Source organism: Rattus norvegicus, chromosome 19 (genome assembly GCF_036323735.1).
Source record: "Rattus norvegicus strain BN/NHsdMcwi chromosome 19, GRCr8, whole genome shotgun sequence".
NCBI classification, from domain to species: Eukaryota; Metazoa; Chordata; class Mammalia; order Rodentia; family Muridae; genus Rattus; species Rattus norvegicus.
The window spans coordinates 50,481,353-50,506,464 of NC_086037.1; the positions used below are offsets into that span (position 1 = coordinate 50,481,353).

At 52.8% G+C, this 25,112-nt stretch overlaps 4 protein-coding genes across 20 annotated transcripts; 2 read left to right on the forward strand and 2 right to left on the reverse strand.

The window, feature by feature from the left end:
* Positions 1–558: 558 nt before the first annotated feature.
* Carmil2 (capping protein regulator and myosin 1 linker 2) lies at positions 559–15,320 on the forward strand. 8 transcript variants are annotated; one of them, XM_063278647.1, is made up of 39 exons: positions 2,483–3,127; positions 3,382–3,473; positions 3,567–3,617; positions 4,287–4,349; positions 4,469–4,593; positions 4,697–4,788; positions 4,970–5,040; positions 5,155–5,228; positions 5,367–5,442; positions 5,521–5,609; positions 5,693–5,787; positions 5,862–5,948; positions 6,027–6,139; positions 6,234–6,311; positions 6,433–6,509; positions 6,606–6,710; positions 6,882–6,951; positions 7,069–7,150; positions 7,260–7,356; positions 7,439–7,496; positions 7,628–7,800; positions 8,060–8,222; positions 8,303–8,401; positions 9,601–9,726; positions 9,809–9,922; positions 10,095–10,255; positions 10,330–10,417; positions 10,536–10,676; positions 10,801–10,864; positions 11,282–11,517; positions 12,282–12,382; positions 12,465–12,825; positions 12,909–13,031; positions 13,935–13,971; positions 14,125–14,196; positions 14,314–14,535; positions 14,648–14,728; positions 14,993–15,070; positions 15,156–15,320. In XM_063278647.1, exons 1-39 carry the CDS (start codon positions 3,088–3,090, stop codon positions 15,266–15,268), a joined length of 4,188 nt encoding a protein of 1,395 aa, XP_063134717.1. In that variant the 5' UTR covers positions 2,483–3,087; the 3' UTR covers positions 15,269–15,320. The 8 variants fall into 8 exon arrangements, 7 of the variants coding, with proteins under 7 accessions (XP_063134720.1, XP_063134721.1, XP_063134722.1 ...); XM_063278648.1 differs by lacking the exon at positions 14,648–14,728 and having other exon boundaries at positions 2,479–3,127; XM_063278649.1 differs by having other exon boundaries at positions 2,492–3,127; positions 3,382–3,617; positions 8,303–8,402; positions 9,599–9,726.
* Positions 15,282–18,045, reverse strand: Acd (ACD, shelterin complex subunit and telomerase recruitment factor). 2 transcript variants are annotated; one of them, XM_008772496.4, is made up of 11 exons: positions 17,841–18,045; positions 17,624–17,760; positions 17,371–17,464; positions 17,208–17,284; positions 16,936–16,980; positions 16,793–16,827; positions 16,508–16,659; positions 16,332–16,428; positions 15,728–16,086; positions 15,516–15,625; positions 15,282–15,436 (listed from the first exon to the last, which is right to left on the reverse strand). In XM_008772496.4, the coding sequence occupies exons 1-11, from the start codon at positions 17,937–17,939 to the stop codon at positions 15,370–15,372; spliced, it is 1,272 nt and encodes a 423-aa protein (XP_008770718.1). In that variant the 5' UTR covers positions 17,940–18,045; the 3' UTR covers positions 15,282–15,369. The 2 variants fall into 2 exon arrangements, with proteins under 2 accessions (XP_008770718.1, NP_001032270.1); NM_001037193.1 differs by having other exon boundaries at positions 15,516–15,607; positions 17,841–17,974.
* Positions 18,046–18,067: 22 nt separating this feature from the next.
* Positions 18,068–20,949, forward strand: Pard6a (par-6 family cell polarity regulator alpha). Of its 4 annotated transcripts, none has more exons than NM_001003654.3 (3): positions 18,068–18,249; positions 19,134–19,356; positions 19,570–20,437. In NM_001003654.3, the coding sequence occupies exon 3, from the start codon at positions 19,809–19,811 to the stop codon at positions 20,319–20,321; it is 513 nt and encodes a 170-aa protein (NP_001003654.2). In that variant the 5' UTR covers positions 18,068–18,249; positions 19,134–19,356; positions 19,570–19,808; the 3' UTR covers positions 20,322–20,437. The 4 variants fall into 4 exon arrangements, with proteins under 4 accessions (NP_001003654.2, XP_063134093.1, NP_001386105.1 ...); XM_063278023.1 differs by having other exon boundaries at positions 18,098–18,249; positions 19,567–20,949; NM_001399176.1 differs by lacking the exon at positions 18,068–18,249 and adding an exon at positions 18,606–18,756 and having other exon boundaries at positions 19,567–20,437.
* Enkd1 (enkurin domain containing 1) lies at positions 20,611–25,095 on the reverse strand. Of its 6 annotated transcripts, none has more exons than XM_006255476.5 (8): positions 25,025–25,095; positions 24,690–24,795; positions 24,415–24,609; positions 23,366–23,538; positions 21,567–21,692; positions 21,302–21,465; positions 21,067–21,203; positions 20,613–20,975 (listed from the first exon to the last, which is right to left on the reverse strand). In XM_006255476.5, exons 2-8 carry the CDS (start codon positions 24,772–24,774, stop codon positions 20,815–20,817), a joined length of 1,041 nt encoding a protein of 346 aa, XP_006255538.1. In that variant the 5' UTR covers positions 24,775–24,795; positions 25,025–25,095; the 3' UTR covers positions 20,613–20,814. The 6 variants fall into 6 exon arrangements, with proteins under 6 accessions (NP_001099650.1, XP_006255538.1, XP_006255540.1 ...); XM_006255478.5 differs by having other exon boundaries at positions 25,039–25,087; XM_006255477.5 differs by having other exon boundaries at positions 24,948–25,070.
* Positions 25,096–25,112: the final 17 nt, after the last annotated feature.

Below are 25,112 nucleotides of genomic sequence, written 5' to 3' on the forward strand. Positions count from 1 at the left end.
TTGATAAAGGTAAGAGGGGCTGAGAGCAAGCTCAGGCAGAAATTCTTGTTCCTTAGCTGTGTGCATGTGTGACAGTCCCTTTTACGGAACAGTCAGCTATCTGTGTTCACCTTCATTGTCAGCATGGGTATTCAGATTACCTTAAAACTTCATAGTACATCTGTCTTGGTGGAGAGGGGTCAGGTAGAAGGGAGGTTCTGATGAAGACAAAAAGACACTCTAGCAGAGCTCATGCTTCATCTGATGTGAGTCCATTAAACCCCTCAAATCAGAAGTTAGTCATCACTCTTAGGCAAGTTACTGAACCTGCAATAGTCTATAGTCCGTAATGTGTTCTTTCCATCCCAGGCCTGTCTTCAGCCCTATCCACTGCTGCCCTGTTCAGCTTGCACCTGGGTGAGCCTTCATTGGTTTTAGTCAGGTATCTTATAGTAAGACCACCTGTTAAGAGTAAGCCTTGTCGGGCTGGGGATTTAGCTCAGTGGTAGAGCGCTTACCTAGGAAGCGCAAGGCCCGGGGTTCGGTCCCCAGCTCCGAAAAAAAAAGAACCAAAAAAAAAAAAAGAGTAAGCCTTGTCGATACACCAAGGGCCCTCATCCAGTGTTCCTCGGCAAACAGTTGATTTGTACTGTTGGGAGTTCTGACTCCAGTCAGAACTGAGTGTTGTTGGCTTTGTCACTACTGTACCGGCCACTAGCAGCTGTGTAGCTAATCCTGGTTACCTCTTCAGATCTTTTTTTCCAGTAGGCCCTACTTGCCCCCAAGCACCCAAGACATGGGACTAATTAATTCAGTGTGACTCTGGCCTTGGCTTCGAGGGTGCTTCTGCTTGGGCATTGCTGTAGTCCTTTGTCAGTCACTCCTCGTTCCAATTAGAAAAATCCCTATGGGATAGGTTTTCTCTATTTTTGACATCCCAGAGTTGCCATGATAAACAAGATAAATATCTCAAAGTAAACATTGAAGCCGTGTGTGCTAGCACACCACTCCAGCACTTGGGAGGAGGAGGCAGGAGCTCAAAGCAGGCTCAGTAGCTCGCACAGTTCTAGCTATTCGTAAAATGAAGCGGGAAGATTTTAAGTTTAAGGCCAGCATGAACATCCTGGCAACCAGGGGTGGCAAGACACCATGCCAGTAAAAAAGGGGCCTGGAGAGATGGCTCAGTGACTGGAATTTGGTTCCCAGCACCCACTGCACGGCTACCTATAAGTGACCTGATGCCCTTGGGCCTCTGGGCACCCATACACATGTACACTGATATATAGACACACTTACACGAAGTCAAGTTCTGAGAATAATTCATGTCAAAAGCTTCCAAAAGTTCCAAAAGAACTAGTGAGGTCAGGTATCAAGAAAAATTCAGGGGTTGGGGATTTAGCTCAGTGGTAGAGCGCTTGCCTAGGAAGCGCAAGGCCCTGGGTTCGGTCCCCAGCTCCGAAAAAAAGAACCAAAAAAAAAAAAAATCCATTGACTTTGCCTTCAAAACCCACATTCTTCACCATAATGTGCATGAAGCTAAAATTTTGTCATCCTATAAGTCATTTGTGACTTCCAGATGGTCTTAATGTCTTAAATTTCAGTCTCTGGCTGAGGGGCATGGGGCCTCCTGGTTCTGTAGCTCTTTTGTGTCTGCTGTCCCTGTCAACGTTTGTCTGCCATACCATATACTTCTTGCCCAAATGCCACTCTTTCTAAGTTGTTTCTCCTTTATACCTACTTTCCACTTTGTCCTATGTTTTGGTGAAGGTTGGCAAACATGTTAAGGGCCGTCACCTCACATTGCAGGAAATTGAACTCGGTTTTCATGCAGATGAAATAAATACTCATGCCATTTAGCCATTTTATTTTGAAGACACAGGGTCTCTGTGTTGTCCAGGCTTGCCAGAAAATCCTGGGCTCAACATGGTTTAGAGCGACCAGGACTTGGTCGAGAGGGTCCTATCTCTCCCAAGTCTCCCTGTCTGGGAAAGGTAGGTAGAGATGGGAAAGAAGCTGGAGAAATATAGTCTCTTCTACTCTCCAGGACTCTGAACTGTCGATAGGGCAGTTAGAAGTGGAATTTAATGAAAGTCTTGCGGGGGTTATGGGAAGTGTAAACATCTGAATCAGTCTCTTTTGTAGGGTAGTGTGCTTCTGGCTAGTGTACTTCATACTGTGACTTGTGGAGCCCCAGCTCTAGACTCAAGGGAATCCTCCCATAACTTAAATGCAGACACCTGAGAATACATATGTACTTGGAATTTTCTCACTCCAGCTATCCCTGATCTGATTGAGAGGGACCTACTACAAAGGAGTGTGGGTGTTTTGAGACAGGGGTCCTATAATCTTGGCTGTAGACCAGGATGACCTCAAACTCAGAGTCCTCTTGCCTGGACTTCCCAAGTACTAGGATTAAAAGGCACCAACCATAGTTAAGTCAAAAAGTAGCTTTTTGCCTTTATAAAGCCCAGGCATCACTGGAAGTGCAGCCCAGGTTCTTGTCTTCCTGATTGTTTTTACAGTTGCTAGGATTACAAATAGGTTGCCAGACTTTTAAATTCGCATCTGAGCAGGGCAGACAGAACCTTGGGTGTGAACCTTTGGTGTTGGGTAATTCTTACTGAAGACAGACACCTATTCTGGTTTCCTTTGAGTGCCTACACCACCTACCGAACCCGTGTCTTGGGACAGACCAAATTGGGCCTTTGGAATCCCCTGGAGGGTGGCGTCCCCTGGTGTTCGCGTCAGGGACTACGGGGCAGGGTAAAAGTAGGGCACCAGGACCTGCAAGAGGCAAGCATGAAAAGGCAAGAAGACCCTTTCCCCTACACCATTCACCACACCCATGAGTACCCGGAAGGAAAAGTCCCTGAGAGATAGCAGCAGTGAAGATTCTACCGTCCTCCCACAACATCCAACCCGGAGGAACTCAGCCAACGAAGCCGGGGCGGGGAGGGGCCGGGCCGGGGGCGGCCTGGCAGGAAGCAGCGCGTACCTTCCGCTGCAGGAGGAGCAGGTGGCTGCAGTGCTGCCTGGGCCCCTGGCTTCCTGTGTACGCTCCTGCCGGCTGCTTTTTCCCGCCAGAGCTCATTGGGCCGTCTCGGCCCTATGGCTCACACCCCAGATGGCATATCCTGTGAACTGCGAGGTAAGCCCTACTTGGCCTTTCCTGGGAGCCCACCTGGCCGTGAAGAGCCTGACTCCAAACTAGACCTCTCAGCGCCTCAGGGAACTTGACCAGAGGGTTTGTTCTGGAGGGAGGGCCAGTGCCTAAAAGTCTGCCTCATTTTTTCCTAGCTGATGTACAGATGAATACCTGGGCACTCAGCCTAGCACAGACCTTGGGCACAGAGTGGCCCTAGTAGAGGGACCAAAGTCACCCAGTAGATTGTCTTTCCACAGGCGAGATTACCAAGTTCCTGTGGCCCAAGGAGGCGGAGCTGCTGTTGAAAACCTGGCTTCCCCAGGAGGGTGCTGAGCAAAGTCACATCCTGGTACGGTAGCCAGGAGTGAAGTTCAGGACAGTGACCAGACCCAGCATGAAGAAACTTGATTTCCCTAGAATATTAGTCTTTTGTTTCCCGTAGGCACTGCTTCGATGGAGGGCATATTTGCTGCACACTTGCCTTCCCCTGAGGGTGAGTCTCAGGCCTAGCCAACTCTTTCCCCTTCAGCGAGGAACTACATTTGCAGAGCTGGACTTTTTGCCTGTGCTGGCTTTTACTTTCCAACATCATTGAGCTCCCAGCAGCAAACAGGAGGGAAGTCTGGGCCGTTCTAGCTCTGGATGCCACAAAATCATGGGGTGTAAAGAGAGGACCTGGGTTCAATTCTCAGCAACACCAGGAGGCTCACAAGTGGTTGAAACTATAGTTCTAGGACATCCACTGCTCTCTTCGGGCATCTTTGGGAACCAGGCACATAAGTGGTACACAAACATGCCAGCAAAACACCCAACAGTACAATTTTTAAAATGTAAGGACAAGCTAGGAGGTATTTGGTCCTGGTACTAGGGAGACAGAGGTAGGCGGATCTCTTGAGTTCGAGGACAGCCTGGTCTACAGAGTGAGTTCCAGGAGAGCCAGGTCTACACAGAGAAACCCTGTCTCAGGAAAGAAAGAAAGGAAGGAAGGAAGAAAGGGAGAAAGAAAGAAAGAAAGGGAGAGAGAGAGAAAAGAAAGGAAGGGGAAGAAAGGAAAGAAAGAAAGAAGGAAAGAAAGAAAGAAAAAAAGAAAGAAAATAAGAGCAAAAAGCCTAGGCTCCAGAGAGTGGCATCGGTTAGTCCGAGTTATTGGTGTGCTTTTCAGGTGGACTGCACATTCAGCTACCTGGAGGTCCAGGCCATGGCTCTGCAGGAGACACCTCCTCGGGTAAGAAAGCTGGACCCCAACTTGAACATATATACTGCTTGACCATTTATCTCTACACACAGAACTCTGAACGGACACCAGCTTCCATACAGGGATCCAAAAATCTTCTCCTTCCCCAGGTCACCTTTGAACTGGAGTCCCTGCCTAAACTGGTCCTGGAGTTTCCCGGGGTGGCCGCCCTAGAACAGCTAGCTCAGCATGTGGCTGCTGCCATCAAAAAGGTCTTCCCTCGCTCAACCCTTGGGTGAGGCCTAGAAAATCCAAGGGGTGGGGTGGGGCATCAGTGAAAACTTTTCATCCTTCAAGGGCTAGAAGTCCCTTGCCTCTTCCTCTTATCCCCTGCCTAGGAAGCTATTCCGGAAGCCCACGCCCTCATCGCTGTTGGCTCGACTGGAGAAAAGCCATCCCTTAGAGTCTACAGTACCCAGCAGTCCTTGTGGTGAGGGCCAAATCAGAGCACAGTTTGACTCCATACAACCCTAGTTCCTTGGTATTGGGGACTCCCCAAAGTGAACAGGGACACTTTTATCACTGCCACCATCTAAGTATGGGGCTGATCTTCCTCTGTCTCTGACTTTGTGTCTGTCTTTCCTTCCATCATACCTCTGACACCTCCCTAGGTGGCTTCTTGGAGACATATGAAGCTCTCTGTGACTACAATGGCTTCCCATTCCGAGAGGAGATTCAGTGGGTGAGAGTCGGGCCCTTTTGGGGAGCTCTGGAGATATTTGACACCCCTGTGTATGCTAAGCCCCTCTACCCTTTGTGGCCCCAAGCTAGCTGTGAATAATTTCTTCACATCTAGGATGTGGACACTATCTACCATCGCCAGGGCTGCCGCCATTTCTGCCTTGGAGATTTCAGCCACCTTGGCAGCCGGTATGAGGCCTGCCAGGATTGGGAGGAGAGGACTCCAGCACCCATGTTCCTACATTCCAGCCTCTCTGTAGAGAGGATGCTGGCTGGGCCCTGTGTTTGGAAGGCCCTGAGTCCTGCATTTTCTCTTCCCCACACTAGAGACCTGGCCTTGAGTGTAGCTGCCTTATCTTATAACCTGTGGTTCCGGCGACTCTCCTGCATGGACATGAAGCTGGTGAGGATACACAGCAGGGAGTGCCAAGGGTGTGAGGGTCAGAGTTCATCCCGATGAGTCATGACCCTCTGCTCCCAGAGCCTGGAGGTCTCAGAACAGATCCTGCACATGACGAGTCAGTCTTCCTATTTGGAGGAGCTGGTACTGGAGACCTGCGGCCTGAGAGGGTGAGAGGCCTGAGCTGGACTTGGGAACTAGTGGTCTGTGGAGAGACTGGGAATCATTCTTACATTGGGGTCTTGATCCTCAGAGACTTCGTTAGGCGATTAGCCCAGGCACTGGCAGGACATTTTAATTCTGGACTTCGGGAGCTCAGCCTGTCTGGGAACTTGCTGGATGATAGAGGTATGGCAAAATTTGGGAGACCCAAGGCAGATGAGCCAGGAGGGGTGAGGTTTACGGAGCTGCTCTATCCACAGGTATGGCCACACTCAGCAGACACCTAGAGCATTGTCCAGGAGCCTTGAGGAAACTCTGCCTAGCACAGACGGGGTTGACACCTCGAGGTGAGTGGGACTGAGGAGGGTTGGGAGGGGCAAGATGAAGGTGTCTGATACTTAGCCGCTCCTTCTACCCACCTCCAGGAATGAGAGCTCTAGGAAGGGCACTGGCAACGAATGCCACCTTTGACTCTACCCTGACCCACCTGGATCTTTCTGGGAACCCTGGGGCACTGGGAGCCTCACAGGATGGTGGGGTGAGTAGCAGTTTTTAAAGTCAGAACCTGGGATGCCCAGTCAGTGGGATGCCAGATTCTTAGGCAACTTCTGACTCCCTTTTTCCCTCCAAAGGGCCTGTATACTTTCCTGAGTCGTCCTAATGTTCTGGCCTATTTGAATCTAGCAGGCACCGACACTGCTCTAGGCATGGTAAGAGTGTAATCACATGGGGGATGTTTGGTAGGGCTTGGCTGTGCCAGAGTGGGATAGGAAAGAGAGCAGGGCATGGTAGAGAAAGTCAGAGGTTATTACTAACACCGTCTTCCCTCAGCTTTTCATGGCGTTATCTGGTGGCTGCTGCGCCAACCTCACCCATCTCGAAGCTTCGAGGAATATCTTCTCTCGCACGTAAGGGGCAGCAGGCAGGCTCGGAAGGAAGAGGCTTGGGGGAATCAGCTCCCTGAGCATAAATCCCACTTCTTCTGCTCTCCACCTCCACCGCAGGAAGTCCCAAGCGGTGCCAGACGCACTGCAGCGCTTCCTTGGTGGTGCCAGGATGCTGCGGCATCTAGGCCTGGCTGGCTGCAAGCTGCCACCCGAAGCGCTCAGGTCAGTGTTGCTACCCTCGGGCACATCCCCACATGCAGTCACAACCTTGACCCCCACTGCCTCACTCCTCTATTCCACCCGTAATCTTTTATAACCCCAACCTGCCTTATTCGTTCGCACCCTGAGTCCTGTTTTCCCAGATCTTGTCACCTGTATGCTACCCTCTCCCAGGGCCCTTCTAGATGGTCTTGCGCTCAACACTCAGATTCATGACCTGCACCTAGATCTCAGCGCATGTGAGGTGGGCACCCAATCCTGGTTGTGAGCTGAGAGCGCATCCACATTATCAAGAGTGGGGCAGGGAGGCCTTCCCTACCCAGACCTAAATATCCTGAGTGCACCCTACCTCTGCCTCCAGCTGCGCTCCGTGGGTGCCCAGGTGATACAAGACTTAGTTTGTGATGCGGGCGCCTTGAGTTCCTTGGATCTGTCAGATAATGGTGAGGCCACCAGGGAACCCATCCATGTTCCTATTTTTTTGTACCCGATCCCCAGGGTGGGGACCCTGCCCTGGCAGCAGCACCTTGTGCATCACTTGGTTACTCCTAGGCTTTGGCTCCGACATGGTGACCCTGGTGCTGGCCATCGGGAGGAGCCGTTCTCTGAAACATGTGGCCCTTGGAAGGAACTTCAATGTTCGCTGCAAGTGAGCCCCAAGCCTATCTCCGTTCCTCTTAGCTAGGACTTTATCACTCACATGGTTCCCTAACAGTGTCCCCTTTCCACAGGGAGACACTGGATGACGTCCTGCACCGGATAGTCCAGCTCATGCAGGATGATGACTGTGTGAGTTCATAGAGCCCTGTGGGGTCCTCAAGCAATTAAGTGTCTTGGAATGCCTCTTACTTTTGTTCCTTCGAACCCTCTTTGCTGAATCTGACCCTGTTTACCCATTAGTGCCTTCCTTTTAACCCTAGCCTTTGCAGTCTCTATCCGTGGCTGAGTCGCGCTTGAAGCAGGGTGCCAGCGTCCTGATTCGGGCTTTGGGCACCAATCCTAAACTGTCAGTGCTGGATATCAGTGGCAATGCCATAGGAGATACTGGCGCCAAGATGCTAGCCAAGGCTCTACGAGTCAACACCAGGCTACGGTGGGCATGGCCTGGGACCAACAGGAGAGGAAAAGAGTTCTATATTAGAAGGGTGTATGGGGGGCTGGGGATTTAGCTCAGTGGTAGAGCGCTTACCTAGGAAGTGCAAGGCCCTGGGTTCGGTCCCCAGCTCCAAAAAAAAAAAAAAAAAAAAGAAGGGTGTATGGGTCTAATGTATACGTGCTGGTGAGGCAGATGAATGAATAAGGCCAGAGGGTTGGGTGGGGTTCTGCCCTAACTGAAGCCTGGTGGGGCTCAGGTCTGTGATCTGGGATCGAAACAACACATCTGCTCTGGGCCTGCTGGATGTGGCGGAAGCCCTGGAACAGAACCACAGCCTGAAGTCCATGCCGCTGCCACTAAATGACATAACACAGGCACATCGCAGCCGGCCAGAACTGACAGCCCGAGCAGTTCATCAGGTGGGGGTCCCCTCTTCTGTCAGCCCTTTTGTATATGGTGACTCTACCTCCTGGCATTTCTCACCGTGTCTTGCCTGCAGATCCAAGCCTGTCTCTGGAGGAACAACCGGGCAGACTCTACTTCTGACCGGAAGCCCTGCCTTCAGCCCTTGGGTCTGATTTCAGACCACTCAGAGCAGGTCAGTGTCAGCCCTTCCCCTAATCTTGAGAACCTGGGTACCTGAGTCTGAGAGTCTGACTTTCCTGGGTGAAAGTGTCTGAGTTCTGTGTCCTAAACAATATCCTTTCTTTGGTCACCATTCTTGAAATAGCCTCCTGTGCAGGTAGCCTCTTCATCTGACTTCCCATTTAAGGGCTATTCCCCTCTCTCCACTGCTGGATGGTTGGTTTCAGCAGTCCCCTCTCTAGCTTTAATTTCCTTCCACTTTTATATGTTTTTTTATATTGTTCTTACTTCTGCATGCCCAAGCCTCAGTTTTTTTGTTTGGTTTTGCTTTCTTGAGACAGGGTTTCTCTGTGTGGCCTGGGATGTCCTTGAGCTCAGAGAGATCTGTGTGCTTTTGCCTCCCAAATGCTGGGATTACAGGTGCACACACGCCATCACTAGCTGGTTCCAAGCCTCGATTCATATCGAAGCTCTGAAGCCCAGTTACCCAGTTACCTCAATCCAGACATCCTGAGGGGTGGGTTTATGTACTCCACACCTTCAAATGATTTTTAAAAAATACTTTAAAATACTTTATTGTGTATGTGTGTGTGTGTGTGTGTGTGTGTGTGTGTGTGTGTGCATGTGTACACGCACCCACATGCCCATACGCCCAGGTACATGTGGAATCAGAGGAAAACATGTGAGAGCCAGTTCTCCCTCCCCTCAGTGCGGGCCCTAGGGTCCCCTGAGCTCATGAGGCTCAGGGACAAGTTACCCATGATTCATCTCACAGGCTCTCAAGTGATCTTACTATCTTATAAAAACCCATTCTCTTTCATGGAGCCCAGTTTCTTTGGTGCCTATATCACTAAATGCCGTTTCCAGCTCCCTGCTGGCCATACTGGAACCTTCAGTCCTCCTTGGTCTGCCTCTGGACCATCTGTCAAACATACAGTCCTTACTACAGACCAGCCATGCTTTGCTTCCTCAGTCTCTCTCTCTTACACAAACACACACACACACACACACACACACACACACACACACACACACACACATACACACCTATCCTCTGACAGCTTTTAAATCAGAGTGACCGAAGTATCCCACCTTGAGCAGGTAGGGTTTCTCTCACAGTTTGTCTTCCTGTAGGAAACCGTGGAAGAGAGATAGGCGAGACTGGGGAGACTGATGAGAGACAAAGGTAGGACTAACACGTGACTCCCGCAGGTGAATGAGCTATGCCAGTCAGTACAGGAGCATGTGGAGCTGCTGGGCTGTGGGGCTGGGCCCCAGGGTGAGGTTGCTGTGCACCAGGCTGAGGACGCCATCCAGAATGCCAACTTCTCTCTTAGTGTAAGCACTCCTCCTGCTATGAGGACCTTTCTGCTCCCAATCACGTGCCAACTTGAAACTCCTTTTGTTCCTTGGCTCCCAGATCCTTCCCATTCTATTTGAGGCTGGGAGCTCTCCAAGCCACCACTGGCAGCTGCAACAGAAGCTGGAAGGCCTCTTGGGTCAGGTGGGCGAGATCTGCCGCCAGGACATCCAGGTAAGGTACTAGTCCTGCCCAGCCTCATCACCATATGTAGATTTGACCCTCATTCCACAGGCTTGTCTGTGATATGACCTTAGTCAGCAGTGGTTTAATCGGAGCCCACACTTGCAAGCCAAAGGGGCTAGTCTCTAGCCATGCTGTTAACCATTTTATAACCTTTGCCCAGGACTTCACTCAGACCACACTGGATACCACAAGGAGCCTCTGCCCACAGATGCTGCAGAGACCTGGCTGGAGGAAGCAGCTGGAGGGAGTTCTGGTGGGCTCCGGGGGCCTCCCAGAACTGCTTCCAGAACATCTGCTACAAGATGCCTTAACTAGGCTGAGGTAAGAAAGCACGACTGGGCTGGGCAAAGCTGGACAGAGATAGCACACTAATCCTCACTGCCTCCTGCCTTCAGGGACATGCGCCTGTCAATCACAGGGACCCTAGCAGAGAACATTGTGGCTCAGGCCCTTGCAGGTCTTCATGCAGCCCGAGATCGACTGGTGAGGGGATATCTTGTTTAACACTCACAGAGAACCCTGTAATGACTTCTGGGGTCATAAGATAGCTACTTTAAGGTTACCTTAGATCTGCCTATCTTTGGATGGCCTGGTATTACAGGTGGAGAGTCTAGCTCAGCAGGCACCAGTGACGGTGGTCCCTGCTGTACCACCACTGTGTGGAGATGAGCTCACCCTCCTTGAGTCTGGGGGAGTGGAAGAGTTTTTCTTTCCCACGGAGGAGGAAGAGGAGAGAGAAAAGGTAAGTGAATTCCAAGCCTAGAACCCCGGCTCTTCCCTTCTTGTTCTTGGATGTGGAAGGTGAGTAGCAGTTCTGGGTCATACCCCAACCCAACACTAGACTGAAGCTGTACCCATCCCACCAGGATGATGGTTCCTCATGGAAATGGCTTGAGCCCAGTAATTGCTTCCTGGTCCCGTCCCTTCATGGTAAGTCAGGCCCTGGAGGGAAGAGGACGGAAGTGAACTGAAGCTTTGTTAAATCTGTACACTCATTCAGCCCTGTCCCGGGTGCACCTAACCATTACCGGAGTCAAGCCTGAAAGGAAACTGGAGTCAGCTGTTCTCAGAACCCTGTGGGACCTGAACAGAATAAGACTATGATATCTTTTTCCCTATCTCCTCCGCCCCTTTTCCTAACCCCAGGATGCGCATGCTTGGCGGCTGCACAGAGTCGCGCGCACTCGGGGCCGCGCTCAGCACCGCGGACAGCGGCTACTGGGGGAGGGGCGGGCGGCGTAGCCGGGCCCCTCCCCGCGCCCTGGGCGGGTCCCCGCCGCCCGCCCTAGCGCCTCCGCCACCTCCCTGGGTTCGACGCTCTGTTCTCTTCTGGTGCTTTTGCCTCAGGTGCTGCTGAGGAAGCAGAACGGGACCCCGAGCTGGCAGCTCCGGGGGAAGATGCGGAGCCGCAGGCTGGGCCGTCTGCACGCGGCTCTCCAAGCCCCGCCGCCCCAGGGCCTCCCGCCGGCCCTCTGCCTCGCATGGACCTGCCACCCGCCGGGCAACCCCTACGCCATCCGACCCGAGCCCGACCGAGGCCACGTCGCCAGCACCACCACCGCCCGCCGCCGGGGGGCCCCCAGGTAAGTGCTTCCCTTCCCCCTCGCCCCTCTTGAGGGTCATGGTTAAACCATTCACTCTTCACTTGGCGATAGAAGACAGGAAGATGGGTTGTGGAGGCCCAAGGCCACCAGACGCGCCCTATCATCTTTCTGGGCACCCTCAGCCTCAGGCCATGGTCATAATGGGCCATGGTGTGCGGCTTTCCTGTGAGGAGCTCCTAGATGGTGGACTCCCTCCTCGTAGTGGTCTGCTCTATGGGTGAACGTGCGAGCGGTGTCCACCTTGCCCTCCCTCTCATAAGGTTACTGAAAAACACTGGGCAGCTGGGCCGCGGGACACTCTTGCGTCTGCTGTGTATCAGCGGGTGGATGTATGTGTGGGTTGGGTACTGGCAAGGGTAGTGGGCACTGGCAGAAGGAGAGGAGGAGCTGGCCTGAGGCCCCCTGAGGGTCTGACGCAGCAGCGGCGCCACTGAGCCGGGATGTGTGGTGTGGTGTGGAGGTGGAGGGTTAGGGTACTGCAGGGAACTGTTGGGAGTAGAAGGGGTGGCATATTGGAATGTGTGACCCGTAGGTGTTTGCTTAGTGACAGCCAGGTAGTTCAGAGTATAGCATCCTCTGGACTGGGCGGGTGCTCAGTGACAGCAGTGGAGAATGAAATCCAGCGTGCTACAGACCGTCCCCAGTTCTGGGACGTTCTTTGGCCAGGCCATTGGGAAGGAAGGGGCCTACCGGGGAGAGTCACAGTTCTTAGTCCTGCCTTCTAACCTCCCAATGTCTCCCAGGTGTCCCCAGCCCTACTTCAAGAAGGGAATGGGCTCACTGCTCGTGTCGATGAGGGTGTGGAGGAATTCTTCTCCAAAAGGCTGATCCAGCAGGATCGCCTGTGAGTGAGGGTCAGTTGGCTGGGGGCAGAAGAGGGTGGGACACCCTTGAGTTTCTCCTCTCACTGACGGTTGTTCCTACAGCTGGGCCCCTGAGGAGGATACAGCCACTGAGGGTGGTACCACTCCTGTTCCCCGTACACTTCGAAAGAAGCTGGGTACCCTCTTTGCCTTTAAGAAACCTCGTTCAACAAGGGGTCCACGACCTGACCTAGAGACCAGCCCTGGAGCAGCAGCTCGTGCCAGAAAGACCACACTTGGGGATCTGCTTCGACCACCAGCCCGTCCAGGCCGTGGTGAGGAGCCTGGAGGAGCAGAAGGCGGCACCAGTAGCCCTGATGCGGCTCGCAGAAATCGGCCTCGTTACACTCGGGAAAGCAAGGCCTATTCCATGATACTGCTGCCTGCTGAGGAGGAAGCGGCAGTGGGTGCCAGACCTGATAAGGTAAGGCCTGATGCTGGGGCTGAGGGCTCTTCGGGAACAGAGAGCAGTAGGCTTTCTCTCCACTTAGGCATCTCTGTCCTCAGAGGCGGCCTCTGGAACGGGGAGACACAGAACTGGCCCCATCTTTTGAGCAGCGGGTACAAGTGGTGCTGCAGAGGATCGGCGTAAGCCGGGGCAGTGGGGGTGCTGAAAGCAAGAGGAAGCAAGTGAGTTGGAGGGGGTGAACTGCGGGGGCAGGTGGCATGTGGTAATCTGTGGGTGACATATGTGACCAAGAAGGGAGAAACACATGGCACAAATAGATCTAATTATCAGTTACATGCTCTTACCCTTCAAGTCATTGGATTTAACTTTCAGCCTTCTTCTGACCTGGTTCAGGTCACTGATATGTACCTCCTAGGGTGTAGGGAACTCCTTTTTCTCTTAAGGAGAAATTAACAGAGGTTTGACCTTGTTTTATCTATACCAGAAAGTTCTCCAGGAACTTCCTTTTTATCCAGATTCCCAATCCTGCTGCAAGGTCTCACAGAACCCTTGGTACTGGCCACCTTAGACCTCTGTTTTCCTTTGGAGCCTTGTGTGGCCTTTGGTTTATATTCTGTCTCTGTCTGTATGGGCTCCTTTTCAGCCTTCCCTCATTCCTTTCCATGGTCATCTGGATAACATTATTATAATCAGTCTTTATTAGGAACTACACCGCTGGGTACCATCCATTTAAACAGCTTTTCAGGAAAAACGTATCCAGTGAGACCTGGCCTGAATTTAGTGACCTTAAAGTGTGGGAAGTCATAGAACTAAGAAATCACATTATCTGCTGGATGTGGTGGTAATCTCAGCATTCAGAAAGCTGGGGCAGGAGATAGCAAGAAAGACTCATCTGAGCTATAAACAACAAAACTATCTCACAAACAAACAAACCTACCTGTCATGACTAACATGTATGTTAACTACCTGGCATCCCAGACTGTAAGGTCAGAGGAAAGGGATTGGCTTTGCCATGTTCTGGCCAGCCTATGGTATCCATTCTGTAGCTGGGTTTTAAGAACACAAAGAAATAAGGCCAGAGTAAGGGCACAAGGGCTGCTGTCTGACTGATTTGTTTCCTACAGAGCAAGGATGGTGAGATCAAGAAAGCAGGCTCTGATGGTGAGTAGAACCCTGGGACAAGGAGATGTATGTTGGGGTACAAGGTGGCCCCAGAGATAATCCCTAAGGTACTTGCTCCTCTGCAGGAGAGGACAGGCTTCTTTCCCTCCACCACTAAGGTCTGACACCTAAGCCTCTAATCCTTCCCTGCAGGTGACATTATGGACAGTTCCACAGAGACCCCTCCCATCTCAATCAAGTCCCGCACCCACTCTGTATCTGCTGGTGAGTGAGGGCCGTGTATATGTTAAAGGAGGTACACAGGATAGGAGGGGATCAGACCACTGCTCAGAACCATTCTACAGTCAGGCTTGATGTTAGCTGACACATTTCTTTACCCAGATCCCTCATGTAGACCTGGGCCAGGAGGCCAGGGGCCTGAGTCTGCCACCTGGAAGACACTGGGGCAGCAGCTGAATGCAGAGCTCAGAGGCCGTGGTTGGGGCCAACAGGATGGTCCAGGGCCCCCCTCTCCATGTCCCAGCCCAAGTCCCCGAAGAACCAGCCCTGCCCCAGACATCCTGAGTCTCCCAGAGGACCCCTGCTTGGGCCCTAGGAATGAAGGTAGGTAGGCACCCCACTCCTAGGCTGGGAACCTGACTCCTCTGGGAACACTGAAGGTGGGAGTGTGGGGGCAGAGTATGGTGACATACTCTGATATCTTGGCCTCCTCTAGATGGCCAGCTGAGGCCGAGGCCTCTCTCGGCAGGCCGGCGAGCAGTGTCTGTGCATGAGGACCAGCTCCAGGCCCCTGCGGGTGAGGGAGACACCTCTGTCTGTGCTTGAGTGCAGAAGGGAAAGGGTGGGCTCCTGGACTTCGGTCTTGGTTCTGGTCCTTGGACAGGGCCACCACTGCTCTGAGTGCTGGAGCAATCAGGAAGCCCCTCTGGAAGGCTGACCTCTGCTAGGGTGGGAGAACACCAGCTGGAGAATATGGGAGTAGCATGTGCATGTTTTTGCGTGCACTGAAGGTAGACAGAAGGGTTGGGGACAACCAGTAAGATTTTCTGTATCCTTTTAGAACGGCCCCTTCGGCTGCAGCGCTCCCCTGTCCTCAAGCGTAGGCCAAAGCTCGAGGCACCCCCACCCCCAAACTTAGGTAAGAGTGGGCAAGGGCCTGTCGGGAAAATGACAAGACTGTTCAGCACAAGCCTAAAATTTTCTCTCTCCATCCCCCTTCACAGGCTCCGGCCTTGGAACCAAGCCTCTTCCTCCATACCCCACAGAACCCTCCAGCCCTGAGCAGAGCCCTCCCTCCCCAGCCACAGACCAAAGAGGCGGCGGCCCCAACCCTTGATCCTCTCTTCTCCTGCCGCATGAAATTATTTTATTAAAAAACCTGAATGAAACAGAGCGTGGAATGCTGTTTGTCCTTAGGCCCATGGGTATACATCCTCTTCATACCTGTGGTAACTCAGACTCCATCACTATGTTCAAGGCCCAAGCTACAAGCTGAGGAGAGAGCCTGGAAAGAAACCATACCCAGAGGTCAGGGTTACCTAAGACTGGTGCCCAACACAGGCAGGGTCGCTCTAAACACTCACCTGGCAGTTTGGACCTGGGTATGGAGGGAGGCAGAGGGTGTCCCATATTTATACTGGAATGCAGAAGTATCACGATGCCTCTCTGGGGGTTCCTGGAAGGGGTGAAGTATCTAGAGAGTCCAGTCAGGACCCCTTGTCATACAAGCCTACCCTTCCCTCTCCAAGCTCTGCCCAAGGCCCTCCCATAGTTTCCCTTCCAGTTATAGTCTCACCCAGACAGAGTGGGGCTCCTGGGCTCCGGTTCTTGGGAGAAGCTGCCGTCTTTTGATGGGCCACTGGAGCTCCCTGAACTCTAGCTTATGAAACTGGGTTCTGGTCTCACAGGCCTGGTATGAAGTAGGGGCATGTCGAAGGGGTGAGAGACTGGGGCTGCAGGTCAAGAGTGGGGAGCTGGGTGTAGAACTGCAGGGTGTAGAACTGGGGGCCTGAGCTCTTGGGGAGGTTGAGCAAACAGTTGGCGGAGGCTGGGAGTTGTCCTTCTGCCCGGGGTCTGATGTGGGCAAGGCTGACAGAAGGCTAACACTGGCACCGCTTTCCTCCTGTGGCATGAGGCTGGGAGAAGCAGGGTTTTCTGAGGAAGAGGAGACTGAGTGTGAGCACAGACGTCTCAGCTCAGGACAGCGGAATGCCTGTGAGCATCACACCGCCTTCTAAACAGTCCATTAGCCACCCAGAGTACTGAGTACTTATGACCTGACCAGAGGAAGTGGCTTGAAGGACAAAGATGGATTTCCCTGGAGTTCTGGAGAGAATCATCAATGTTGTGGTGGGCTCCGGGCTCCAAACATTCCCCTTTTTGCCCCACCCAGTTCTTACCCTGTGCCTTCTGACTTGAGTCTATAGAACTCAGAATTTGTTCCTCATTCTCAGAGATGTGCAGTAGGAAACTAGGCACGGTGAACACAGCTTCTTCCTATGGGACATGAGAGCTCAGCAGGGCAGCTGCCTAACCCTCTCCCTCTGACACCTCCTAAGAAAAGCGCAGCACTGACCGTGGCCTGGGAGCAAGAGGTAGCCCAGTGCGTGAGGGGTCTTGCTGTGAAGGGACCTTGTAGCACTAGGCAGCTCTCAGCTAGACGCACTAGTGCTCCCCGATGATCCCCGTCTTCCTTCACCTCATCCAGAAGCTGAGACAGGGTTAAGCCTGGGGCCAGCATTTTGGCCAAAGAGTTCAAGTTGAAACAGGAAGGGTAAGTAAGAGATTACAGCGACTTACTGAAGAACGGTGCGGAGATAACCAGAGGGACTTAGGGTTACCAGAATACCCCTACCAGTACCTGCACTGGAAGAAGCAGACTCAGAGAGGTGGTCCCTAGAGAAACAGTGAATACTTCTCAGGAACAACCCCGATGCCAATCTACCCAGCTCTGCCATCCCTGACCGTACCTCACACAGCCTCAGGGCGCAACCCCAAACTCACTCAAGGCATTTATTGAGCTTTTTCTGCACATCTGAATCCTGATTGCTGAGAGAAAGAGGAGGGTGGTGGGTGATCAGTGTGATTGAAGCTCATCCCTCTCACCTAAAGACCTATGCCCACTCGAAGAGGCAGAAGGTGGAAGCTTCATTTAACTGTTTTGTTTTGGGGAAAGGAATTTGGAGAGACTTAAACTGAAGCCCTCAGGACTTCAGCCATGTGATGCCTATAGTCTGCCACTGAGCTACATCCCTTCCCTTGGAGGGATCACTTACCAACCAGTCACCTGTACCCGGGGCTGCTCCGTGGGCAGCAGGTTAAAGCGATCCACCTGGAGGTAGAACTCCGCAGGCTGGAGGAATTGGGGAGTGGTGTCTCAGGAGTTGTGACAAAGCTAGGTACAGTAACCAACTCGTCCAAGTGAGCCTTACCACTCACCGCATAGTCCTGAGCCACCTGAATGCGGAGCCCGCACGCCTGCAGCAGCAGGAGCCGGCCCTCGGTCCCACGGAATCCGAACTCCTTCTCCTCCCTGTGGTGAGCATTGCCCTCACTACCAGAGCACAGGCAAGTACCCCAAACGCCCGGGGAAAGAGCTTCCCCACCTCTCCAGCATCCGCCCACCTCAGGTTCCATAACGTACTACCCTGCTAGGCTCCCACCTTCCGCAGACAAGAAGCACCTCTCTTACCAGTCAGAGGTGTCGATGGCATTACGCGTCACCACGCATCGGACACTATGAGTTCCATCTGACACAAGTAACACGGCCCCGGTGTCAGGTGTGTCAGGGGCGGAAGATGGGCCCGGAGTCTCCGAGTCCTGGAGTACCTAATTCAACATTAGGGCCTAGTGTTAATTCAGTACCTCAGTCTCCTCCGGTGTCTCTGGGATCTGAGTGGTCTGCTCACCTTGAGCAGATGACCGGCTTGTGGACTTGACAGTGTTTCTGAGCCCAGGATCAGCTCTCGAATCCAGGGACGCAGGACCAGCCTCCCTGAATTCGACATTAGCACGACGGCACCCTAGGACACCCCCATGAAGGGAATACCCGCGAGCACCGCTGTTCCGTCTCTGGCGGGAGAGGAAACACGTGACCGCTAGGCGGATCCTAAGTTTGAGACTCCGCCCATTCGTGGTTCTGCGCCTGCGCAAGCACTTTTCTCTGTAGTGTTTAGCCTTTGGACCGCTAACCTCGCTGCTGGCTCATGACAGCTTATCCTTACTGTACCATCTCTCTGAACCTGTGAGCTGTTCCACAGTACTACTCTAGAACCGGAAAAGAAAAGTCAAGGACTACCCTGGATGGGAGCGATCTAGGTTAGGAGGCTGCAGCCGAGAATGGGGCTTGAAGCCATTTCGGTTCTGTGTGAGACCTCCAGAGTTTTCCTAAAATGTTGATTTAGTTTCCTCTACAAAATGCGGGGTCCTGTAAGACCAATGGAAATGACAGCATAGACAACTTAATAAATGTTAATTCCCTCATTCTGCCCTCGGATTGGTTGAGTCCTTTTTGGGACGCTCGAACCATAGCGTAATGACGTAAGAACAGAGGAAGCCCTCTCTACCTCCGTCTCCGTTTCCTAGGAAACGTAGACTCCGCGTTTCTTGGTGTCGCGTCCCCCTTGACGTCATGGTTTGGGTGGGAGGGCGGGGCGAGTGCTACCGCCAGGGGCGGGGCGGCTCGGGCCAGCGGGCCAGGCTGTGCACCTGCGCCTCGGCGGGCTGCTGTGGGGCACTGTCCCCCGCCCGGCAGGCCCTGCAATGGCCAGGCCGCAGAGGACTCCGGCGCGCAGTCCGGATAGCATCGTCGAGGTGAAGAGCAAAGTAAGGGCTTCTCTGGTCTCGGCTCTGGCCACTGCGCTAGGCACTCCCAATTCCCTTTCCTCTCCCTTACTAGCTCCTTGGGTCTCCATCACCTCTTTCTGTCCTCCATCCTCCACTTCCTATTCTGCTTTTCTGTCTGCCTCCCCTCATTGCATCCTCCCTCCCACTACGGACCTCCAGTGTCCCACTGTGGCCTGGGTATGTGGAGAGCAAGAGAAGACCTTGGACAGTGTCCCTTGTACTGGAGCTGAGGTTTAAGCTTAAGGCTGCAGCTGTTGCAGCAGTTCTTTCCCTCACCTGACAGCCTCAGTCCTGTAGTGAGAAAGGGGCTTGGGCTCTGTCCTGACACTCCTCTCCCCTTTCCCTCCCGCCTCCAGTTTGACGCCGAGTTCCGACGCTTTGCATTACCCCGCACTTCAGTGAGAGGCTTTCAGGAGTTCTCGCGGTTGCTGTGTGTGGTACACCAGATCCCTGGCCTGGATGTGCTGCTTGGCTATACGGATGCTCACGGTGACTTGCTGCCCCTCACCAATGATGACAGTTTGCACCGGGCCTTGGCCAGCGGGCCCCCACCTCTGCGCCTGTTGGTCCAGAAACGGGGTGAGGATGGGGTACAGTGGGCAGCTTCCTTGGGGTAGGGTGACAGGGCAGGTATATTAGGGTAGACCATACCCAGGGCTCTCAGACTTTACATTCTGCAGCCTCTGCCCTTGGTCTGACCTCCAAGGAGCAGGAAAATAGTGGCATTGTCCATAGCATGGGCCCAAATGGGAGAAGAGTCTCTAATCTTAGTACCCCCCTCTCCTGCAGCAGAAGGTGACTCGAGTGGCCTGGCTTTTGCCTCCAACTCTCTACAGAGGCGCAAGAAAGGGCTCCTGCTACGACCAGTGGCACCTCTGCGCACCAGGCCACCCTTGTTAATCAGCTTGCCCCAAGATTTCCGCCAGGTGTCTTCAGTTATAGACGTGGACCTACTACCTGAGACCCATCGACGTGTGAGACTGCACAAACATGGCTCAGACCGTCCCCTGGGCTTCTACATTCGAGATGGCATGAGTGTTCGTGTGGCTCCTCAGGGTCTGGAGCGGGTACCTGGGATCTTCATCTCCCGCCTGGTCCGTGGGGGCCTGGCTGAGAGCACAGGGCTGCTGGCGGTCAGTGATGAGATCCTCGAGGTCAACGGCATTGAGGTGGCCGGGAAGACCTTGGACCAAGTGACGGACATGATGGTTGCCAACAGCCATAACCTCATTGTCACTGTCAAGCCTGCCAACCAGCGTAATAATGTGGTACGAGGGGCATCTGGGCGTCTGACAGGGCCTTCTTCTGTAGGGCCTGGGCCTACTGATCCTGACAGTGACGATGACAACAGTGACCCGGTCATTGAAAATCGCCACCCTCCCTGTTCTAATGGGCTGTCTCAGGGACCCCTGTGCTGGGACCTGCAACCTGGCTGCCTACTTCCTAGTGCTGGCAGCTCTCTGCCCTCCTTGGATAGCAGAGAGCAAGCCAATTCTGGCTGGGGGAATGGCATGCGAGGTGATGTTAGTGGATTCAGCCTTTGACAGGCAAAGGTGCAGCCTTTGTCACTGCTGCCCGGACTTTCCAGTTGGGGAGGGAGATTAGCTTGCTCACAGAGCCCGCTCAACCTGGTGAACATTAAAGGTTTTCTACAAATGTAGACATGGTCCTTTTGTGTTCCAGCCCCAACCTCTTCTGACCCTGTAAGTCAGCCTTCTTCTGTGGGCACAAGACAGGAAGGATAATAAGAGCATGGGAGAGACCTTCCTTTGATGATGCAGCAGGAGGCCCACTGGGCTTGGCATTTTTAAGACAGCTCCTATGGAACACAGCCACTGTGTACAAACGGTTTAATTTTGACAGAGAAGTTGGGAGGCTGGTGGCTCTTCTGCAGCCACTGGTAACTACGAAGTGCTTTCGATTCTGCCCACCCCAATGCTTTGGAGCTATAACAGGGCTTGAGTCTGCCCTTTGCAGCCATGAGCTGATCCTAAACATGGATCTCCCTATTAATCTACCCACAAAGGGGGGGAGGGGCTAGGTATCCATCTTCACAAAGACTTTGGGTCGGGAAAAGATCTTGATAGCCTCTTCTATTTGCACCAACTTCCGGTCCAGTTCTGCACGGTAACCCTGAGCTCTCAGAGAGTCTGCCCCAGCAGGTAACAGCACTAGCTCACGAAGCAGCTTGCTCTGGCCTACAAGGGGGCATGGGAAGTGTGAGTGTTGGGTAGGCATGCATGGTTCTCCCAGGAGCTCCCTTTCAGCCACCCTTGCCCATGTACTCACTCTGAAGCAGATTGTTCAGTGTCTCTAGCCGCTGATTCTCAGGCATGAGCGTGTGGCCAGGAGGCATGGAAGGGTCTGGCTGGCTACGCTTTCGAGCTTCAGCTTCCTTCCGCCACAGGTCCCTGCGTTCCAACAAGCTGTGAATGCACAGGCCCAGGTTGATGACACCAAGGCAGAATGGTTCTCGCCCTCCACAGGATTCCCTCACTGCACTCAGCCCACAAGACCTACTTACTAATGGGGAACATGGCCTTTCTGGGTGGCATTGTAGTGCTCCTGGGCTTGCCGCTGCTGTTCCAGAACCTGTGCAAGGACCTGCAGGGAGCGGGAATGGCGCCGGGGGGCTCTCTTGGCAGCTCGGGCATTGTGACTAATGAAGTCCACACCTAAGCCTGGTCCCTGCAGAGACATGGCAAGCATGGTGGAGACTGTATCTCTGTACCTACCCTGCCCCCAGGACTCCTGGAAGATGGCCTTTAAATCCTCATAGACCCTCTCACCTTAGCTTTGGAACCTGGCAGGGTGAGCTGAGGACTGGAGGCACGGGATGGTGGGAGCCCAGGGCCACAGCGGGAGTGTGCCCGCAGAAATTGGGCAGGTTCTGTCACAGAGGCAGGGCCAAGCTCCTGGAAGGTAGGGTACGGCAGAAGAATCAGGGAGTCTGAAGTCAGGGTCCTAAACCACAAGACCATTCCCCTTTCTGTCCCTCCTTCCTCTGAGAACTTTTCTATGCTCATCTCTGTGGGCCTCCTCCTTGAAGGAACTTCTCAACAACATTTAAATATGCTTATTTCTCACAGTCTTAAAAAATGACTACTTTGCTATCTCCCTTTGGCCCCATTTAACTAGCATCCTTTCCTCCCTCTAGCTCTAGTACCCCACATTACTGAGGGCTACCTCCAAGCCCTCAAGACCAAAGGATGCTGCTCTCTTAGCCCCATTGTCCTCAATTTAATTGTCAATAACCTTCTGGTTTCACCAATGAGACCCAGAGCTTTGTATCCATCTGCTTCCTGGACACAGTCCCACCCCCTGGCAGTGCCACAGATGCTTCAGCCTAAATACAATCTCAGGTGACCTTGTCTTTTCTCTCAATCCTGAGTCTCTTTCAGGGTCCCTGGATAGAGAAATAGTAACTACCTCCAAAACCTAACCACTGCCTCTGTCCTCAGGGGAAAAAAAATGTTGCAAGAAATAGTGGTACATGCCTACAGTCCCAGGACTCAGGAGGCTGACGCAGAAGTAACTGTTTGGGGCCAGGCTAGGTTACAGAGAGAATTCAAGGACAGCCTAAGGCTAAACAGCAAGCTACCAACTCAGAGAGAAATCATCTGGGAGTGGTGGTCCAAACCCATTTTGTCCACATCTGGGAGGCTAAGACAGGAAGGAGAATTATGCCAGTTCAAGGCCAGCCTGGGCTACAGGAGTTTGAAGTTAGACTAGGCTACACAGTGAGACCCTGTCTAGAAACAAAGTAGCAGTGGAAGTGGTGGTGGTGGTGGGGTATGATAGCACCCAACAGTTAAGGACACTGGATGTTCTACCCGGGAATGTGGCTTCCATTCCCAGTATCATGTGGCAATTCACAGCTCTCTGTAACTCCAGTTCCGGGAGATCCACACCCTCTTCTGGTCTCTGTGGTGCACAGACATACATGCAGGCACCCAGACACATAATTTTGGTCTTTTTTAATCTCAAAAAAGTAATTAACTAAAAGAAAAAGAAGAGAGAAAGCAGCGTGGTAGCGCACACTTTTGATCCCAGCACTTGGTAGGTGAACAAAGGAGCATCAGAAAGTCAAAGAACTTGAGGTCAGCCTGGGCTACGTGAAACATAGAGATAGAGACAGAGAAACTGAGAATGAATTAGTAGGAAGGTTGAGGATATAATTTTATGAGTACCCAGTGTGCGTGTGCCCCAGGATCCAATCTCCAATATCACATGTTGATAAGTAACTTAGGTAGTTCTTTCAGATATGTATTTAACTGGCTTTCTGTTCTAACCTTCTGCTTTCCCCCTACAAATAGAATTATATCTATATGCCCATTGCCCCTACTCCCTGAGCCCAGAACTTTTACCTACCTGTGGGGTTTCATCTCTGGGGAACCTTTTCTTCCTCTAGCCTAATCCTCACTTGCCCTGATGCCATCAGTTCCTCAGAGAAGGTCCACCAGATGTCTTAGTCTTTGTGAACACACCACACACACACACACACACGCACGCACACACACCCCGTAAGTTAGATTAGATATAACTGCCTTGGCCAAGATGGATATGTCCGCCTGCCTGAGACAGATACCTTCATCCTGGCCTTGACTCGAGACTCTACACTGTCATACTTGGGTGAGCGCCACAGTGCCTTCAGGGGCTTGGGCTGGGCCTGCTCCCGGCTGCGTTCCTGGTCTTGGAATCGCCTCTGAATCTCTTTGATCCGCCTCAAGTTTTCCTTCTCATGGTCTTTTGGATCCTTCCCTGGAGGAGGGGAGGAATGTTGCTAGGAACAGCCCTACGAATGGCTGTGCAACTCAGACTAGATCTCATACAGATTCACACCCTACCCCTGGGAGATGTCCAGTATATGAGAAGCCCTGGGTTCAATCTCCAATATCACACACAAAGTTCTTAAATACAACCAAGACCTCTACATGGAAGTTGAATGCCATACACACAGCAACATTAGCAGCTTATTCCCTTACACAGAAATTGTGATTACCTTCTACATTTTATGATATCACCGAGTATATTATACATATGTCCTGTCTTGTTTATTGACTCCCTTACTTCTTTCCCCAAAATTTATTTATTTATTTATTTATTTATTATTTTTTTTTTTTGGTTCTTTTTTTTTTCGGAGCTGGGGACCGAACCCAGGGCCTTGTGCTTCCTAGGTAAGCGCTCTACCACTGAGCTAAATCCCCAGCCCCTTATTTTTTAATTCACATTATATCCCAATTGTAACCCCCACCCCAGTCCTGCCCCTGTCATATCCGGCTCCCTATTACCCCCTTCCCTTCTCTTCAGTGAAGGGGAAGCCCCCCTTGGGTGTTACCCTACCCTGGGACAACTCCCATACTTTTTAACCTTGTTTTCCTAACAACCATAGGGCTTGGCACAAAGTAGGCATTAAGGGAACTGTTCTATCAAGGTGTGAAAGCTTGAAGCTGGAGCTCTCTGCAGAAGGATGAACTCTGATCCTGCAAGAAGTATTTTGCCCTTCTTTTAGGCTAGAGAAATTAAGACCCAGAAAAACACATTAACTGAATGGGTTCAAGGCGGTTAAGAAGCACCCTATTTTAATCTCTGCTTTTGACCTATGAATGCCTCAATACCCCGTCTGCAAGGACTTACTCTTAGGAGAGACCCCTGAACCAAGGGAGATGCCCCCCAGTTGCAGCAGCACGTCCCCCACACCTCGCTGGCCACGCTCTAGGATCTCTCGGGCTCCAGGCCTGATGCGAGGGCCACGAGGAGGGCTGGAGTCCAGGTCGCGACCTGAAGTCAGCAGGTCCAGCTTCAACGCGTTTCCTTCCAGGCGTCCTTGGGCTGAAGAGCAAGACGCGGTGGAAAGCCGTGCTCAGAGGTGGGGCGGGGTACTCGCCCCGCCGCGGCACCCCGCAACTCACCCGAGGCCGGCCGCCGGTAGTAGTCCGGGCAGAGAGTAGGGTCTGGGGGGATGGGTCCAGAGATGCGGGACGGGCCCTCGCACATGATCCTACCGTAGCCCTGCAACTGTGCATCAGGACCTGTTGCGCTGTGCAAATGTCCCCTCTAATCCCTGTCGGGTGTTTCCACCCTCCACCCGAGCTCTGTAGCCCCGTGGTACCCCCCATCACTGACCCCCACCCCTCGACTACCGCTCGTTTCCTAAGCTCAGCCCGTACCACCGCCCCGCGACTAGCACACGGCCCTGAGGGGTTCGCGGCCCCTCCCCCTGCAAAGCCCCAGCGTGGACTCTCACTGCAGCAGTTTTACCGCCAACTGTAGCAAGTCGGTAGGAGTTGCTGTTGCTTGGCAACAAATGGCTTCCTGAGGTCAGGGGTCAAATG